Source organism: Lissotriton helveticus, chromosome 7, assembly GCF_964261635.1.
Source record: "Lissotriton helveticus chromosome 7, aLisHel1.1, whole genome shotgun sequence".
NCBI lineage: Eukaryota > Metazoa > Chordata > Amphibia > Caudata > Salamandridae > Lissotriton > Lissotriton helveticus.
The window spans coordinates 145,754,349-145,772,819 of record NC_136068.1 but is presented as its reverse complement, the minus strand read 5'-3'; the positions used below and the strand labels follow the sequence as shown (position 1 = coordinate 145,772,819).

General features: G+C 44.8%; 1 protein-coding gene across 2 annotated transcripts in view; it reads left to right on the top strand.

The window, feature by feature from the left end:
* Positions 1 to 10,368, top strand: part of FAM217B (family with sequence similarity 217 member B) — a 121,435-nt gene extending 111,067 nt beyond the window's left edge. For both annotated transcript variants that reach the window (XM_078651820.1, XM_078651819.1), the window contains exon 5: positions 9,127 to 10,368. In XM_078651820.1, the coding sequence (XP_078507946.1) occupies positions 9,127 to 10,306 (1,180 nt within the window). In that variant the 3' untranslated portion in view covers positions 10,307 to 10,368. The remainder of the gene's footprint in view (positions 1 to 9,126) is intronic.
* The last annotated feature ends 8,103 nt before the right edge of the window (positions 10,369 to 18,471 follow it).

Genomic DNA, 18,471 nt, shown 5'->3' with positions numbered 1-18,471 from the left:
GCAGCTGAAGTGTTGCGGGCAGTCGTTGTTGGAGTGCGAAGAACCGATTGTGCGTCATGGATAGACGTTGCTGTAGTGTGACAAGCCGGTCGGCACCGCATTGGCGCTTGTAGCAGGCTGTCTGCGTGAAGTGCAGCTATTGTGCTGCCAGTCATTGTGGATGGTGGCTGCCAGCACCACGAAGGGCAGGTCCTGTGAGAGCTTTGCGTTGGTGGTCAGAGTGAGAAGGTGATCTTTGGCACTAGGAAGTCACTTTGCAATTTCAAGAATTAAAAAACTTCTGTATTATCACCTTTTCTTCTGAGGGGAGTTCACATTGATGACAACTAAGGGTCCAGTACCTTGGGGGGTGGGGCGCACTTTTTGGGGACCAGGACTCACTCCAGCAGCAGGGCTCAGGTAGGTCCAGTTGGTGCTGGTCATGTGGGCAGTTGCAGGGAGGCCTCTGGAAGCTTGTGGTGTCCCTCTAGCTCACACAGGAGCTCAGCCAGCTGCCCCTTGGAGTCACTTTGGGTAGCCTGGGTTCAAGGTAAGCAGGTCCTGTCTTCCTCCTTCAGTCATCAAGGCAGACCCTCTTCCTCACACAGCAGGACAGTACTTCTGAATCTTCCACAGGTCCAGGAGTGTTCTGATGAGATATTCTGAAGATTCCACTTTTATACCTGGTACTAGCCTTTGTGTGGGGGAATTCCCTGACCTACTCCCAAAACAGGTTCTGGTCAGCCCTTCCCCTGGCTCCAAACTATCTATAATGACAAAGGCAAGGGCAGATCTGGTGTCGGGTTCCTTTGTGTGTGCTGTAGGCAGAGCCCTTTGATATGTAATCGGGGAAGGGCACTAATAATACCCAGCCATCCTATCAGAAACATCTTCTCTCCTCACACATTGGCTATTTTTGTGTCATTGTCTGGGAGGAATACACAACCCACAACAGCAAAGCCATTCAGTCATGTGACCCAGTACAGTCAACCGAAAGGAACAGTTGGCTTCGGGCAGAAAAGAACACATTACTGACCTTCATTAATGTCTTAGCTGGTAGAGATTATCTTGCTGTATATTGCTTACCTTAGAATATCCCCATGCATCAGACTGGATCTGGAATTTTTTTCTTGAGTAGTACGCATCCTTGCCATGTATGACGTGCACTGTGCCTAAATAGGCGCTACCCCAGCATGCTGATGCCAGTTTCTTTTCATGATTTTCTACGCCAGGAGCGTGGAACCACGAAAAACACTGACCATTGATGTGGAAGCGCCCAGAAAGGGGAAAGCCATGTCCCTAGAAATCCGTTTGCAGTGGGTTGGTAATTATTCTATGGGTAGAAAGACTTGACCAGATAAGGCATTACCGAAGGTAAGTAACTTATTCTCCTGATAAAAGACTTGTAGCAGCAGATTCCTTACCTTAGAACAGATACCCAAGCAATACCTCTCTGGAGGTGGGGTCTGCAAAACAATTTCATACCAAAAGCTCCGCAGGACCAAAGTGGCAAAGTGCCCGTCCTGACGGACCTGACCGTCCAGGCAGTCGTGTTTTGTGAATGTTTGCACAAAGGCCCACGTTGCTGCCTGTCAAATGTCCAGGGCCGAGACTCCGCTTGCTAGCACAGTGGTCGCTGCCTTACCTCTGGCAAAAATGAGCATGCAAGCCCTCTGGGTTGTTTCACATATTCCACGAAGAGTTCGCCGTCCATCTCGAACTCTTTTGTGCAGTCAAGGTAGAACCAAAACACCCTTTTTGGGCCCAGTCTGTGAAGGTACTTCACCTCTTTATAGGGATGTGGTGGAGCCTAAAAAGTAGGCAGGGTGATAGACTGGCCTACAAGAAAGGGAGTGACAACTTCTTGCAGAAACTCTACTACGTAGAATTGGCTTGCCTGGATAGATTTCTGGTAGGGAGGCTTGGACGACAAAGCCTGAAGCTCACTGACCCTTCAGGCAGACGTTATTGCCACCAGGTAGGCCGTCTTGATGGTAATGAGCCTGAGATGACGTTGTGCAAGGACTCAAAGAGAGTGCACATCAGGAATGCCAAGACCAGATTAAGGTCCCACTAAGGCATGCTAAAGGAGGAAATATATGCTGCAAACCTTTCAAAAACATATGTACAATAGAGGATTTGAAGAGGAATGGCTGGTCAGGCAACCGCAGAAAGGCTGAGATCGCAGAAAGATAACCCTTTAAGGTGCCTAGAGGAGAGCCTTGCTGGGCAAGGGAAATAATAAAGAAAAGCACCTGAGAAAGGGTAGCAGAAACAGGGTCAATCTTCTTTTCTGCACAGCATGCCACAAACTTGCCCCAACGGCAGGCTTATTCAGTTTTGGTGGAGGGACGCCTGGCTGCCAGAATAATATTGCAGACTCTGGGTGGAAGTCGAAAGCTATCATCTGTCACCGCTCAATCTCCAAGCATATAGGTGGAGTCTTGACTGGTTCGGGTGGAGCACCTTCCCCTGCTGGTGTGACAGACAATCCTCCCAAAAAGGCAACCTGATCAGAGGGCTGATGCCTTGGACCTGGTCGTTCCTGATGTTTTTGAGAACTCTCGGCAGGAATGTTATGAGCAGAAAGGTGTACAGTAGGCCACAGATCCAGTCAAGATGAAAAGTGTCTCCGAATGATAGCCACCCTGGAAACTCCAGCATGCACAACTGCTGACACTGCATGTTCTCGACAGTGCCCAACAGATCTAACCAAGGCTCTTCCCACAGCTCAAAGAGAGCATGAACCACCTCCGGATGAAGCCTCCATTCGTGAACCGCTATGCATCTTTGGCTGAGTTTGTCCACCCGGGTGTTTAGAGAACCCACCAGGTCTTGAACCACCAAGGAAATGCCCTGATGTTCGTTCCAGCCATACCCAGAGATGCAGGGCTTCTTGACAAAGGGACCATGACCTCACCCCACGCTGTTGTCCATGAACACCTGCATTAGCCTTCCCTTGATAGAGGGTAAAAAGGCTTTTAATGCTAGCCGGATCACCCAGAGCTCCAGAAGGTAGACCGAGTGTCTGGATTACCCCAGGGACCATAGGCCTCTGATCTCTACCTCTCTCAGATGGCTGCCCCATCCCAAGAGTGCATCTGTCGCCCCCATCCAGTGGTGGCTGCCATTTTCCGAGAGTGGAGGGGTGGGGAGGAATAGGGGGTAAAGGGGGAATCGCAAATAAATTTAAAATAAAAACACTTCCCTTCCTGCACTAAGCAACGTCCTCTTCAATCCGGTCTTGTCCAGCAAGCAAGCAACTAGGCAGGCAGGCTCCAACGCATTACCAGGAAACTGCACTAAACAATCCTGGCGCTGCTCTCACAGCATGAGGGCAGTGCCAAGATTGGTTGGAGCGGCCTCTGTCAGTGCTGGTAAGAGCAGTGGAGGCCTGTGCTTTTTCTAACCTAGCTGTCTAAGACAGCTAGGTTGGGGAACCTTAAAATGCATTTTAAAGTGCTTTGTGCACACAGCTCCCTGCTGCCAATCTGCAGTGCTGGTCCGGCCCCGCCCTGACACTTCGTTCAGGACGGGTCAGTTACTGAACTGTTTTAAAAAAAAAAAATAGTGTTATATAGCGCAAACTTGACCTGAATTGGGTATCGGAGCGCTTTACATAGCACCAGTTACCTTACATGCGGACATACATTCATTTTTGTTAGGCACAGGGAAATTAAGTGATTTGCCCAGATTCACAGGATGTTCAGCGTCAATGCCGAGACTCTAACCCAGTTCCCCAGATTCAAGGTTGACTGCCCTAGCTGTTAGGCCAACTCCTCTCCCCGAAACTGTTAATTTATTATCGTTTTATATTTCAGCTCTGGGGCTTGTGGGGCGACGTTTCTCCGCTCAAACTGGCCCTGCCACCATTGGATCTGGTTGGAGAAGGGTGAGGGGACTGCCACTGACCTACTCGTGGTTAGTTAACCTCCAATGCAGATCTTTTGCAGTTCCCTCTGAGATCTGTACCATGTCAGATTTCCCTGATGCTGTGCCCACTGTAACTTCAGGTCCCACTGCAGAGCATGTATATGCCAGTGGGCATGTGTCACCAGGCGGCAGCAGAATGCAGGGGGCCAAAAGGCCCAGCAACCTCTGTGTCAGTCGCCCGAAATCCAGGATAGAGGCTGAAACATATGTATCATAATCTGAATATCCTGGGCACGTCATCTGGGAGGATAGGCCCGAAACTGCACCATGTCCAGAACAGCTCTGATGAAGGGGAGCATATAAGAGGGAGTCAATTGTGACTTCGGCACATTGATAGTGAATCCCAGCAAATGTAGGAGGTCCGCCGTAGTGTGGAGGTGAGAGACTACAGCCTGGGACGAGCCTGCCTTTAACAGCCAGTCATCGAGACAGAGGAAGACTGGCACACCTGATATCTGCAAATGAGCTGCAACCACTGTCCTCACCTTGGCGAACACCCGACGGGTGCTGATTAGGGCAAAAGGGAACAAAGCGAACTGAAAGTGCTCATGGCCCACCGTGATCCACAGTGCGCCTGTGGAGAAGCAGGTCGGGAATGTGGAGGTATATGTCCTGCAAGTTCAAAGCTACAATCCAGTCCCCAGGACCAGGGCAAGGACGGGACTTGAGCAAGCGTAAGCATTTTGAACTTTTCCTTCTTGAAGAGGGAATTGAGAGGGTATAGTTCTAGGATAGGACAAAGGCCTCTGTCCTTCTTGGGCACCAGAAAGTAGCTGGAATAGCAACCATGACCTACTGCTACCGTTTGCACCCTCTCTATGGCTCAGTTCAGCCAAGAGAGCCGTCACCTCCTGGCGGAGTAGGGAAAGATGGTCCTCTGTCACCTTGCTGCAAGCAGATGGCATGGGTGGAGGGGTAGTCTCGAAGGGGAAGGAGTAGCCCATCCGGACAGTCTGATGTTATAACTTAACGTGTATTTGTTAAGTGCACATTCACCCCAAATGGGCATATTGGCGCTGAATAACAAATGTTTATTATTACCCATCTCAATGGTACTTATTTTATCGACCTCAAAGGATGAGAGGCTGAGTGAACCTGCCGGGATTTGAACCTGTGACCATGAGGTCGAACACAGGCCCCTAAAGTGGATGCATTAGTCCTCTAAGCCACCAGACCTGGCTTATAGACTGCCAGTGGGGTAGATGATGTCATATCCTGCCTTCAACTGGGTGCCCATGATGGTAAGGGGGCAAACTAGAAGGGTTTGGAGGCTGCTGCTACCGGGGTGAGGGGTGGATTGGCCTGAACTCTGGCTGCCCAACCCACATATACTCGGCCATGGAGCGGCTAGGAAGCTTGCATGCAGTGGTGGCTGGTAGGATATAGACTAGGTTGGAAGCCCCTTCCGTGGACACGAAAAGAACAAAGGGCAGATTGGCGGTGGCGAGGAGCCATGGAAAGGCGCAATAACCTGTCCGTAGCCCTGCTGTCCTTGAAGCACCCCAGTGCTGAATCTGCCTTGTCTCCGAGATGGGAGCCATCAAAGGGCATAATCCATAAGCAAGGTTGGACATCCCCTTAAAAGCCAGTAGTCTTCAGCCAGGCGTGGCACCGTAAGGCCACTGTCGATAAAACCGCTGTGCCCAGCGAATGGGTGGTATCCAGTCCACACCAGATCGTGAACTTTGCTTCATCTCTCCCGTCGGCAACAGCCTCTTAGTGTATGGTCTGGGCCTCCTCTGGAACCATGGGCATCACCTGCGTAACTGAATCCCATAGAGCATGGCAATAACGCCCCAAAAGTCATGCAGTGTTCACGGACCGCGGTGCCAGGCTTGTGGAAGAAAACATCTTGTCCAGCCTCTTGGACGCTCCCTCCTCCATAGCCATGGGAGGGTCCACTGGCTGCTGTCAAGTCCTCACACCAGTCCATCTGAGGATCGAAGGGCTGGTATTCCTCCGGGTCTAGCGACCCCTCCCAATTCTCCCAGAGTCCTAGCCCATTGGAATAGAGCTTAAGCTCCAGGCTGGAAGGGATGACTTCAGATTGCGCCTGAGTCGGTAACGGGGATCAGAATGGGGACTGCGCTGCCAAGGTGCTATGACCTGGGCTGGTCTGGATCCATCTGTGGATTTACTATTTTTCTTTTTGTGGGACTTACCCGAGGCTTGGAGTGCGACAAGGATCGTGGACTCCGTAACCAATCCCAGGACCTTCCTCTCGAGTGGAATCAAGTCCTTTGCAGCGACCGGTGGTAAGGAGGTTGTGGGATCACTCCCTCAAGGTCTTTGGGTGCATGGCGTGGCAATCTGCACAGGTTTTTGTGTTGTGTTCTCATTCCAAGCACCAGAGACATACAAGGTGCGGGTCCTTCACAACATCTGTTGATGGCAGGTGCTGCAGAGCTAGAAGCCAGTCTTTCTAGTGGACATCCCTGCCACACCAAGAGAAGAACTCTCAAAAAAGCTTTGACATACCATCAAAAATCAAAGTAAAAAAGGGACTGAAGGGGGTAGCTCTCTCCTGATCTGTGCTGACTAGTGCGGAAAGAAAACAACAGATGTCTGCCTGCTGGAGTTGGGCCTGCATAGGCACCGTGCATGTTGCATTGGGTGCCGATAACACCACACCGAGCCAATCGACCCCCCACCTCCAGGCGCACAGGGATAGTGCTCACACAAAAAATTCCAGATACAGTCTGATGCCTGGAGATAAGTATATGTTAAGAAATTTGCGTCTAGAAGTCTCTAACAGATATGCAAACTTTCTAGAGTAACATTTTGAGAACACTAACTTACAATTCGACTTTACCATTGAAGATGATTTTATATTACAATTCGTTTGAGTGGAAAATGCATGTCTCTATCTGTGTCAAACTGAATTTAGCAACTATTAAGTGTAAAAAGGTAACCTGGTGTTAGTGGGGGAGAGATGGACAACAGTGCAAAACCACTTTAGTCGTTTTTTATTGTCAGGACATGTAAAGCTTAGGCACCATACCTACTTTTTAAATAACTTGCACCCTGCACTAAGAGCCTTTGGGGCCTACCTTAGGGGCGACTTCTAATTAGTAAAATGGAAGGAGTTAGGCTTGGTAGAATGTTTATTTTGCTAGGTCGAAAATGGCGATTTAAAACTGCACTACAATCTGCAGGGACAGGCCTGAGGCATGTTTTACAGTGCTACGTTAGTGAGTGGCACAATGCGTGCTGCTGCCCATTGACAGAATTTAATGTGCATGATATGGGTACAGGTACTACCATTTACTAGGGACTCACAAAATTAATAAAAATGTGCCAATTAGGGAGAGGCCAATTTTACCATGGTTTAAGGAGAGGACACAAGGAGCTTAGCAGTGGTTAGCAGGGATAACGTGCACAGAGTCCCAATGCCAGCGAGTTCATCAAAGAAAGGGAATGAAGACAAAACATTTGGGGTATGCCACATCAAGGATGTCAGGTCAAACAGCTATGAAACGTGATTGAACAAGTGTCCTTCTTGGTCAACACCTAATATGTGCCTGTCTTATTCAATGTAATGTACTGGATATACTAAGCCTTAGAGTCCGAACAGTTGTGTTAAAAACTCTTTGGATTGAACCGACTAGGTAAAATTAAGCCATTGTTTTCTGAACTGTCTCTCTAGTAGTGAGTGGTAGTGTGGAAATTCATGGAAAAGGAGAATATGGGGGAGGGGCATCAAAACAGACTGTTGCACTATGTGCGACCAGTGCTAGGGCCAGCCCTGGATGGGAGTGTTAGCCCCACCAAAGTTCGGGTCTTGTTGCGCCCCTGTACACAAGTGTGGGCATGTCGTGCCCCATCAAGGTTTTCTTCCTAAATTACAAAAGGACATATTTACATGCACTACAATCCAGCCTTTCATTGGTTCCCTTAATAGAGGCAGCCCTGTTTTTGCCCTGATGGCATGGAATAATTCCTAAACAGATTCTTGTAAATACTGTTTTGTTTAATTTCTTTTTAATGTGATTGATGTGAGAGAGTCTATTACTATTTGCAGAGAAATGTTTTTGTTTCATGCAATTTTAGATCAAAACGGGTCCACACATTTATGTTGGTGGTGTTATTATTAATCTAGGTCATGTGTAAAACAAAGCATCGTAGTAAAAAGAATGTGCGCGCATTTTCTCTTGGAAAATTGTGTTTTGAGCTGTGTAATAAGCCTCTGTCATTTCACCACACTCATTCACAAACCTGCAGTTTACTAAGCACTCTTATTGTGTTAAACATTATTTGCCAAATATGGCCCGTGATATGCACGTGGCAGTCGATTATGTAGTGTACCAGATTCCAGAAATTTCTGTCAGGTGGTAGGGGGGGCCCAACATCTTAAAAAATTCAGCTGGGGGGGCTCAACCTACAAAAGTTTGAAGACCTCTGCTATACTTTCCTGGTTGGGGAGTTTGAACGGTTTTGATGTACTAATACTATGATTTGGACAATCAACATGAGGTTAGTATTTTTTAACTATCGTTATATACTTTCCTGGTAGGTGACTCCATTCTATAAGAATGAAGAGCATAGAGGGTGGTACTCCTATATTAACATTGCATTTTATGATATTTAAATGCCTTTTTTGTGACTCATAACTAAAGTGGCAAAATGCATGTTGGCAGTGTATGTAGCATTTGGCAACATATGCTATGTTTTTAGAAGGAGGCTTTCAGCCCTTGTTGATTCGTTTAAATTAATAGTTAAGAGCTTAGAACTGATGAATGAGCTAGTTATTCTAAAATCTATATAAGCCTTTCAATCGGGCATTTAGAAATTGTGCTTCCTAGCTTAAGTACCTTCAATTTGTGGTATTGCAGTTCAACTTCATCTTGCGTTTAAACTAGATTGTATGTTCTTGTCACAACTCTGCATTCCGATTTTGATTCTGCTATGTGGTTGTAAGGCTTAAAAAAATCAGACGGGAGACTTGAGTTCTCATGTTTAAGTAAAGTAATGTGTTTCAAACCTTCACCTAGGGCAGTCTTAAGAGCTAGGTGGTAGAAAAGAAAGCTAGATCTGCACAATACAAGTTGGCACAGTCGGTCAGTGGAACAAAATGTACTCTATCAATGACTCATTTGTCAAACTGAAGAGAAAACAATCAGCCATGTCACCCTACATAGCTTGGCTAGGGTTAATGATGTCCACACCTTTCAGCTGCACAACTGATTTTTAATATTCTTTCTTTTTCTTCTGTAGGACTAAGAATGTTTTCTCATTCCCGCATTGGGGAGAGGAATCCACAAAGGACCTGTCACAAAAGAAGCAAAAGGAAGCTAGACTAGAGAAATCACTTCACCATCCAAAGTGCGACACATTGCCAAGTGCCAAAGCTGAGGAGGGTCTGCGCCCAAGTTTCAGTTTCAGCAAGAAATATGAATCTGGCGTAACTTTTCAAGAGCCTATGGCTGAAGCCTGTATTTTAACTCCAAGAAATGAGGGCGAATCTGTGGAGCGTCTGCGTCTTGATTTTGAATCACTGATGCTCATAAAGGAAGATGCAAATGAAGACAGTGGTAGTGACCTGTCAGATTCTGAAAGAATCGCTATGCCCCCATCTCCCTTCACTCCACCAGATCTTATTCTTCGAGCTGAAAGAATCGATCCGGCATCCTTTGATCACCTTTTCGAGCTGAGTTACAAAGAGTCTGAGCATTATTACCCAGACATCCTCCCTCCACCATTTAACTTGTGGGACCTTCGGCAGTTGGCCATGTTTCTTAACACAGAAGGGAAATCCACATCACGACCAAAACCAGCAGGACACCTTGAGAAGTATGTTGATCGGCTTCTCCAGTTAGAATGGTTACAAATGCAAACCGTTCAGAATGAGAAAGCTAAGATAACTAAGCCCAGGCCTCATACTGCCCCAAGTCAATCTTCCAATTTAAAAAGTCCTGCTAAAAGCAGATTGTGGAATAATTCACAACCAGGCCGAATGCCTGCTCAGCCAGAAAATTTGTTCAGACATCCAAGTTGGCACACTGACATCAATCGCAAGCAAAGTTTATACTCTGAAGCCACCAGGTTGCCAAAGACATCTGGACAATACTCCAAGGCAGCTGATGTGGTTCATGTTAAAACTACTCAAGAGACTAATGCAGCATTGAAAAAAAGAGCAACGGGGATCAACAAGCAACATCTGCTCGAGCTTCAGCCTTCTTCGAGCAACTCAAAGGTTCAGGCAATTGGTAATGTACGATCCTCAAAACTTCCTCTTGCCACCCAAAGTTATTTACATACTGTCAAGGGTACAAAACCTAATGCGAACACAAAGAAAATTGCATTGGACGATAACCGATATGTGCCTCTCAAAAGAGAAACATGGGATCGGAAGAAGACGACAAATGGAGTTAAGCAACCTTTGAGCAAACGTTAGCAAACATGATTGAGATCTTTCAAAAAAGTAAAGTATTGTGAAAGCTTCTAAAAAAAAAAAAAGGCTGCTCTTTAACCAGGTTATGGATACAGGGTTGTCAGTGTCATGTTGCACATGGTACCAAAACATTTACTTTGCAGGTGATGATTTAATGTGTTCTACTGTTCTATCTAGGTGCTCTAGGGAGCATTATCAACATGCATTTGTGTGTTTTGCTCGCTTCAGAAATTATGTGGCCATTATTTTCAAATAAAAACTTGTTGTTGTATACACTTTTAAGATCACAAGCTTTCTGAGTTATACAATGATGATGCTGCCCACTCAAACCAGCTTTGTTGCCATTTCTTTTGGAGCATGACACTGCAGGTCAAGCATTACTTTTAAAAAGGTAAAATCTATTTTATTTTCCTATCTATTTTTACATTTGGTGATGTACTACATCATCGCAAAAGAATACTGGTTTCATTCAAGTAATTTAAATACCTTTAATTTCTCAGACTGCAATTTAAGATTTCCTATGCCCTTGTGCTCCTTGAGTCAGTCAAGCAGAATGAGCAGGAAAGGGAGGAAGATGTCACAGAAGAAAGGTGTCTATTTTCAGGGAGAATAAAATGTTAGGGAGCCGAATAAGCTTTCATTCATTCATTCTGACTGCATTAAAAAAAGCTGAGGTGTAGTAGTCTTTATAACTGAAAAGCTGGCAAATGATAAAAGGAGGACATAACCTTGGAGGCATTTGTTGAACTTTCATAAGAAACATTTGGCAATGAACAATTGCAAATTATGCTTCTGGTACTTTCTTTATAGTAGTATTCCCCTTTCCATATGGCTTATCTGAGCAGCAGGAGGACCGGAATTATCAAACCCCTTGGGTAAGCCATCACCACCTGTGTTTACAATGTCTTACTCACTCCTCGACCTTGACATCATCCATATCACACTCGCCCGGCTATCACTTTCCTCTGACTAACCTACTCCCCTTCCTCTTCCTCCTCCTCTTTCTCATTTTCTTTTTGTTTCTCCTCTTCTTTTTCTTTCTTCATCCTCTTGTTCTCTGCTTCTTCCGCTTCCTCCTTCTCCTTTTTCCCTTCCTCCTCCCTTAAACTACTTCTTCCTCCTGCCTCCTTCTCTCATAAATAGCCAAATTCAACCTTATCAACTGACTTTCTGGGCCAAACGATGAATTTACCTAGGTTATATGAGACCTTATCAGCTTTACCTCCATTCAACACACCACATCATTTAAGGCTTTAGCTAAGGACTCAAGGTTCCTGAAACTGAAATGCTCTCTTGACAACCTCCCTTACTACATGGATATCAGCAATTCTTTACAGAACTAACCAGTGTAAAAGCAACCATCCTCTTCTTCATCATATCAGCCTCTCTATCAATCATATGCATGACCCAGATACCCCTGGAGTGGTCAGATCATTTCGATTTCATTATACCACTTTCCCTATTACATACCACACCGACACATTTTGTTAAACCAAAATTAAAAAATATAATTGGTCTTTCAAGGACTTCCCAACAGAGATGCTCCAAGAAGAACTCAAATATTTCACCATTCGCCAGCATCCAATAATCGATGTCAACACACTCTGCAAGGTAAACAAACTACCATTAAAAAACAGATTACCACTGAAAACGTGGTCCACGAAAACTAAACCCTCAGCGCTATGGTACTTAGAAGGCCTCAATGAGAACGAGCATACAATTTGCAGACAAGGAGAGAAATGGAGATGAACCAAAGCGCTTGATAGTCTCACTTAAATCAAAACACTCCACTCATTATGCAGGCACCTCATTTCTGCTGATACTATCTTTTGCAAAACTACCATCAGTTGGGAGGAATTGATGCAGTGGATATCACCTCATACCATAGAGCATAAAACATGATCATAAAAATGAATGGCTCCATGGCACACAAATGGACCTAGACTTTGCAATCAAGAAGTGGGCAATGGGTGACTAGCACAGGATGTATTTTCTGTACGGAGGGAAAGTTGCATTGAAACTGCCCTCTACAACACCTACCTTAAAACAAGTTGTCAAGTGAGATATTTAAAGCCTCGAAGAACAAGGTGCTTACCTTTTTGGAAATTCCTTATTAGGTAGAGCCTCTATATAGCTGCAGATTCCTTACCCTGGAATATTCCCCAGGCATCAGTCTGAATAGAGAATCTTGAGCAGTACCTCTGTGCGCCGGTAGGTGGCGTTGATCGGTGCCACGTTGGCATTGTCCATGCCGGACACCTATATGGGCGCAACCGTTGCATCCATTTCTTTACTTGACATTTCCACACCAGAAGCATGGAGCCACGTTAGAAAGCAGATAAACCTGTGTGTAGACACTAAAGACATACACAGCCCTTATAGATAGAAACAATCATTCACATTGCGTGGAGGATGGAAGGGAAGATGCAGGTTACTATTGTATACCATTTTAATTGAAAATAGCTCTAAGAGGGATTTTATCTTTTTCTCACTGATGTCAAATCAAGTCAAATATCTTTATTCGGTTATTTAAAATAACAACCATAAAAGCATTATACACAAAACGTATATTGACTCATGTTTACATAAAAAAGTTAAAAACGACTGGATTGAATTGATTATAAATAATTACAAAAAGTTACAGGCAAAATATACACTCAAGATGTTAAAAAAGGGATATTCAGCAGACATAAAAGAATTAAAAATTTTCTAAAGATATTTCTGTTACAAGCACAGTTAGCCTTCCATACTTTTCCTGAATTTGAGTGCTAATTTTAAAAAACTACACACAAATAAGGTACAATCCCAGCCTAACATCTGAAGATAACAAAGTGCTGGTCTAAATTGAGAAAAATTCAATTTTTTAAGACAGGGTTTTAGATATAACCTCCGTGTTATAATGTAAAATGGACAGAAGAATAAAAAATGTGCCAGGTCTTGCGGAGACTTTTCGTCGCAGCCGCAAGCCGGCAACACTTGTCCACGGTAGGCTCCCTTTGGCACGGCCAGCAATAAATGAAATAAATCCAGCCTAAACCTTGTCAGTAGGAAGCGATCATAGCTTGACATTGACCATGACAGGTACGGTTCCATGAGCAGGGTTGTTTTTAATAGCACATGTTTGCGTACACTTCCTTTCCTTATTTCACCGGCCTCCCTGTCTAAGTACCTGGAAGAAATAAAAGCCTTCTTCACAAGAATAACATCCAATTTCGTAATAGATTTTGGAGTTAGGAAGAGTTTGGGTCGCCCAATTTCCCTGAAGCAGTTGCTTAGATACTTTATCCAAGGAACCTTAAGCCTGTTTTCCCATGTTAACGCTTCCCTCAGTATAAGCTGGGTAAGAGGGACATCGTTATTTATCCAGCAATTTAGCCAACATACTAAGGGGGTTACTGCTATTTTGTCACATAGAAATGGTACACCTAGCTCTTCATGTACAGAGAAATTTGCTGTTCCACCAGGAACCCTTAGTAACTGTTTGAGAAAGTTATTTTCTACTATCTCCAGGGCTCCTAGTGGGACGTATCCCCATATCTCACTGCCATAACATGCAGTAGCAACACTCTAGGCCTGGTAAAGTTGGAGTAATGCAGCCACTGGGCTGTTGCCCATTTTTCTTGCCAAATTAAGTATTGCAGCATTTGCCCTAATTACCTCTCCCTTTTTTTTCTGTGTTACGGGTCCCCAGTTCAGTTGATAATCGAACAGGACTCCGAGATAGGAGAATGTTTTTGTTATAGGGATTGTGACCCCATTAACATTTAAGCAATTTGGCTTTTTGTTACCTTGGCCAACTTTCATTACGAAAGATTTGGAGTTATTTATACTCAAATCTCGAGATTTCATGAATGTAAAAAAGGAGTTTAATAATGTTTGAAGACCGTTAGCAGTTCTGGACAGAAGGACTGCGTCATCCGCATAAAGCAGAACTGGCAGTCCTTTACGTCCAATGTAAGGGTAATCTGCTCCTGTACTTAAAAGGTGCTCTTCCAAATCATTTATATATAAGTTAAAAAGGAACGGGGCTAAGATGCACCCTTGTCGAACGCCCCGGTGCACGCCAAAATCTTTTGTCACATTTAAATCCTGTGTGTACCGGACGTTTGCCCTTGTGTCAGAATGCATATCTGCTAGTAAGTTAATTAGATTCTGCTCTACACCCATTTTCGTCATGGCGTTCCAGAGCTTTCCACGGCTCACACAGTCGAAGGCCGACGATAGATCCATGAACGCCATGTGAATTGTACCTTGTCGGGCCTTGGTGTACTTCCCTATAATTAGGTACAAGTTCAAACACTGGGTAATTGTAGAGTGACCGGGCCTGAATCCGTATTGAATTGGGGATATTACTTTGTTTTCATCTGCCCATGCGACCAGTCTATTTAAAATTACACCCCCCACTACTTTGACAACAGAATTGATTAGAGATATTGGTCTATAGCAAAGGGGGCTATTACGGTCACCTTTCTTAAACACGGGTACGATAGTGGATACCCCCCAAGACTTTGGGCAACCGGAAACCACGGCCGCGTTAAGTACTGCGGTGAGGACTGGTGCCCATAGCGATCTGCAGGATTTAAAGAGGTCCGGTGGAAGACCGTCCGGTCCTGGGGCCTTATTACTTGTCAGCCCTTCAATACCCTTTTCAACCTCGTTTATTGAGAAGAGCAATAAGTTCTCCTTAGGTTCAACCGGGATAAATTCCGCCTGTAACTCATTGCCTTTAAAAATAGAACTAAAATGATTAACCCACTCTTCCTCTGGGATATTTGTACCCATGGTGGAGTTGTTTGAGTGATCAAATAAGGGTTTATTTATAATATCCCAAAACTTGGCACTGTTTCTCAATATTTCGGGATCTAAAAGAGACTCCCATACACTTTTCTTTACTTCTCTCTTACGAATAGCAAGGGACTTTTTGTACCTAGCACGCATAACCTTAATATGCACCGGATCTCTAGGTTTGGTTTTCACTGCTAACTTGAGCTCGCGGCTGGCCTTGGAGCAAGCATTATCAAACCATTTTGGATTACTACTTACATTCCCTTTAGCTGGCACCGTTAGCATCGATCCTACTATTAGTGCGACGCCCTCAAAGGATGCCAAAATTTGTTGCGATGATGATTCAGGTGATATACATAGGGAAAGTTCAGAACTACACGAGTTATTAATAGAATTATACAGATTTTCATGGTTCACCATTGACCATGTTATGCGGCGCTTCCCATTTATACATTTCGTGGACCCACAATCACCTCGTGGCTTTCGCTGTTCACAAATTCCCCCACCCATTTTGATACATATAGGATTGTGATCACTATAAATACTCATTTGGATGTAGAAGTCCTGAACAGTGTTGGCGAGGTCAGCGGACAATAAAATATGGTCTATGTATGATCCAGAAGTGTGGCCTTTAAACGTGGGAATGGGAAAAAGAGTTTGGTCCGCCACCGTAGACATTGCTGTAATTAGATTGTTTTCATTCATTAGCGTGTTTAAATCTGTTCCACGCCGCGAGTGATCAAAGTGGAAACCTTCCAGGCTGTTACATCCTAGTTGGTTAATGACAGTCACTCCGGGATTTCCACATGGGTGTGTGTTAAAATCACCTGCGAGCAGCAATTGACGGGGCAATTTCTCAACATTTTCTCTCAAAAAGTCACATAAAGGCTGTATATTACAGTCACCTGTCTGATTAATTGCATTATAAAAGTTAATCAGGGTGAAAGTAGTTTTGCCCCTCTTTAGCTCCAGAACCTGAATGTTTCGATTACCAGAATGGTACTCAGCTTTAGAGCATGTAAGAGCCAGGTTAACATAGATTGCCAAGCCCCCCTTTGCTCTACCACTAACTGAGGGTTCTGCTGGAATGAAAAAGCTTTGAAAACCCTCGATATGTACATTTTTTCCCACCAGCCATGTTTCCTGGAGACATATTACCGCATATTGTTTGACTAGAGACAGCCAACCAATATCATTAGATTTATCACGAAGCCCTGCAATATTCCATGATATTAGGCTTTCGTTACAGGGTGATAATAAACACAAAGTTTTGATATCTGTGTCTATGTCAGCCTTTTCAGCTGAGGTAACATGCGGTTGGCTAGTCTGTCTGCCTGTTCTGCCACAGAATTATATATTATGTCTACATGTGTAGAGGCTGGGTTATGCATGTCTGGTAAATTGATAGATTGATTTATCTGGGCTGGTAAAGCAGTCAACTCGAGGTTAGGTCCATGCAACACAGTTATATTATCCTCGTACCCTAATCCTACACCTTGTTGTGTACAGTTACTATGAACGGGAGAAAGGAATGTATCAGGTAGTCATTCAACCCCTTCCATCCCGCCCTGTCCATAAAAGGCGTCAAACCTGTTGGAGATAGGGATGTTGTACTGATTGTTAAAATGGGTAGGGTATTGATGTTCGTGTTGGTATATCTGTTGTGGCCCTTCTCACCTATCTAAACTGCACCCCCAGTTATTAACTGATGCACCTATGCCCCATCCATTTGATGTTCCATTCCAAGCTGACCTTGTGGAGGCTTGGTTTAACTTAGGATAAGTCAAGCTACGCTGTTTCTTGCCAAAGAATTCTAAAGTAAGTGGGACAATAGTGCCTCTCCTGCGTTGGGGGGGGGGGGGGGGGGTATGTTTGATAGGATGTTAGGTAGTGCTGCTGAGTTCGTGAAGTTTAAAACTATACAGTCACCAGTAAACTTTTTTGGGCTTTGTCCTATCCAAGGTACCCTTCTGGCTGACCTAACCTCTCCTGCTAACTGGTTTTTCCCCCAAGAGGCCATCTGCATATTACCAGACAGCCAATGCAGGGCCTTACTTATCAATGATGTAGGGGATTCTATTTGGCCAGTAACCAGAGGTGGGACATTTGCGAGTACCAATACTAGGGGTGAGGCATCTTCTATAAATTGTAATGAATCGTTTTCTGGATTTAATGGGGTCAATTCAGATGGTTTTGGAGGTGGATCTCCTCTTAGCGGTACATGATTATTATGTATTACTGGTATGTGTCCAGGTGAGTTGGTCTGTGCTACATTTGCACCTCCCTCTATCCCACTCGTGTTAAGCTCTTTGGTTGTATTAGCTAGATTTGTGACTATAGTTGATAGATTTGTCACCTCATCCGTTATCTTTTTCTGAACCGTGCCTAATTTCTTTACTTCAGCGAAGAGCTTATCTAATTTAGCCACCACCGGTTTGATAAAAGCCTTAAGCTTACTATCAAACATATCCGCTATCCTGTTAAATAATTCATCATCTACGTTTTGTTTATCGCTATCCACCCCTTGCCCCCTACTTTTATCCCTAATTTTTGGTGGTGTTGCTACCCTTTTTCTCCCTGGGCGCGACCCTCCACAATTTGTCTGTGCTTTTCTACATTTTCTAACCGCCCGTGTAGCAGGCACAAGAACTGGAGGATCTTCAGCTACAGTATCCGCCTGTGTGTCCACGTGTATGGGGGAATCCTGTACAGTATCGTCAAGCTGGGACTCAATGTCGGTAACGTGATCTAAATCTTGATCAGACTCTAAAAGTACACTATGGTTATGAGCCTCGCTATCATGTATCTCAGTGTCTGGGATTTTGTTTCCTACATCCTGAGATGATATATCTACCCACGGGGAGTTTGGTGGTGGGCTCAGAGGGTGAAGAATGGGGGATTGACTTAGTCCTAACGACTGTCTTCTTTCACTATTGATCTTAGATACAACATGTACCATGTAATTATCCATAGTGTTTGCCGCAACAGCAGGAATCCTTTTTGGCATCCTAGATAGAGTTAGTTAGAACACAAATTCTTAAACCATACAATTACAAATGGGTAAAGCACTGGGGGAGAAAGGGGGACAGTGGTAAGTTACAATGTGGTTATAACCAGGCGCAGGAAATCTTACTTTAGCCAGGTATCTTATTGCCAGTATGGGCAGTATGTCGTGCCCAGTCCAGTCACGGCCTGTCTCGGACTGTCTAAGACTGTCCGCCCTTTGTCCGGGCTTCGTCCGGCGTCCCGCTAAGCGATGAGGGCGTGGCTAAATAGGAGGAGCAGTGGGCGGGAAGAGACACCAGGTGCGCTTCGTTGGTCGTGCGCGGAACCCTGCGTCTCGCAGTCCCGGCCCCTGTGTAGTCAGCAGCAAAGCACACGTC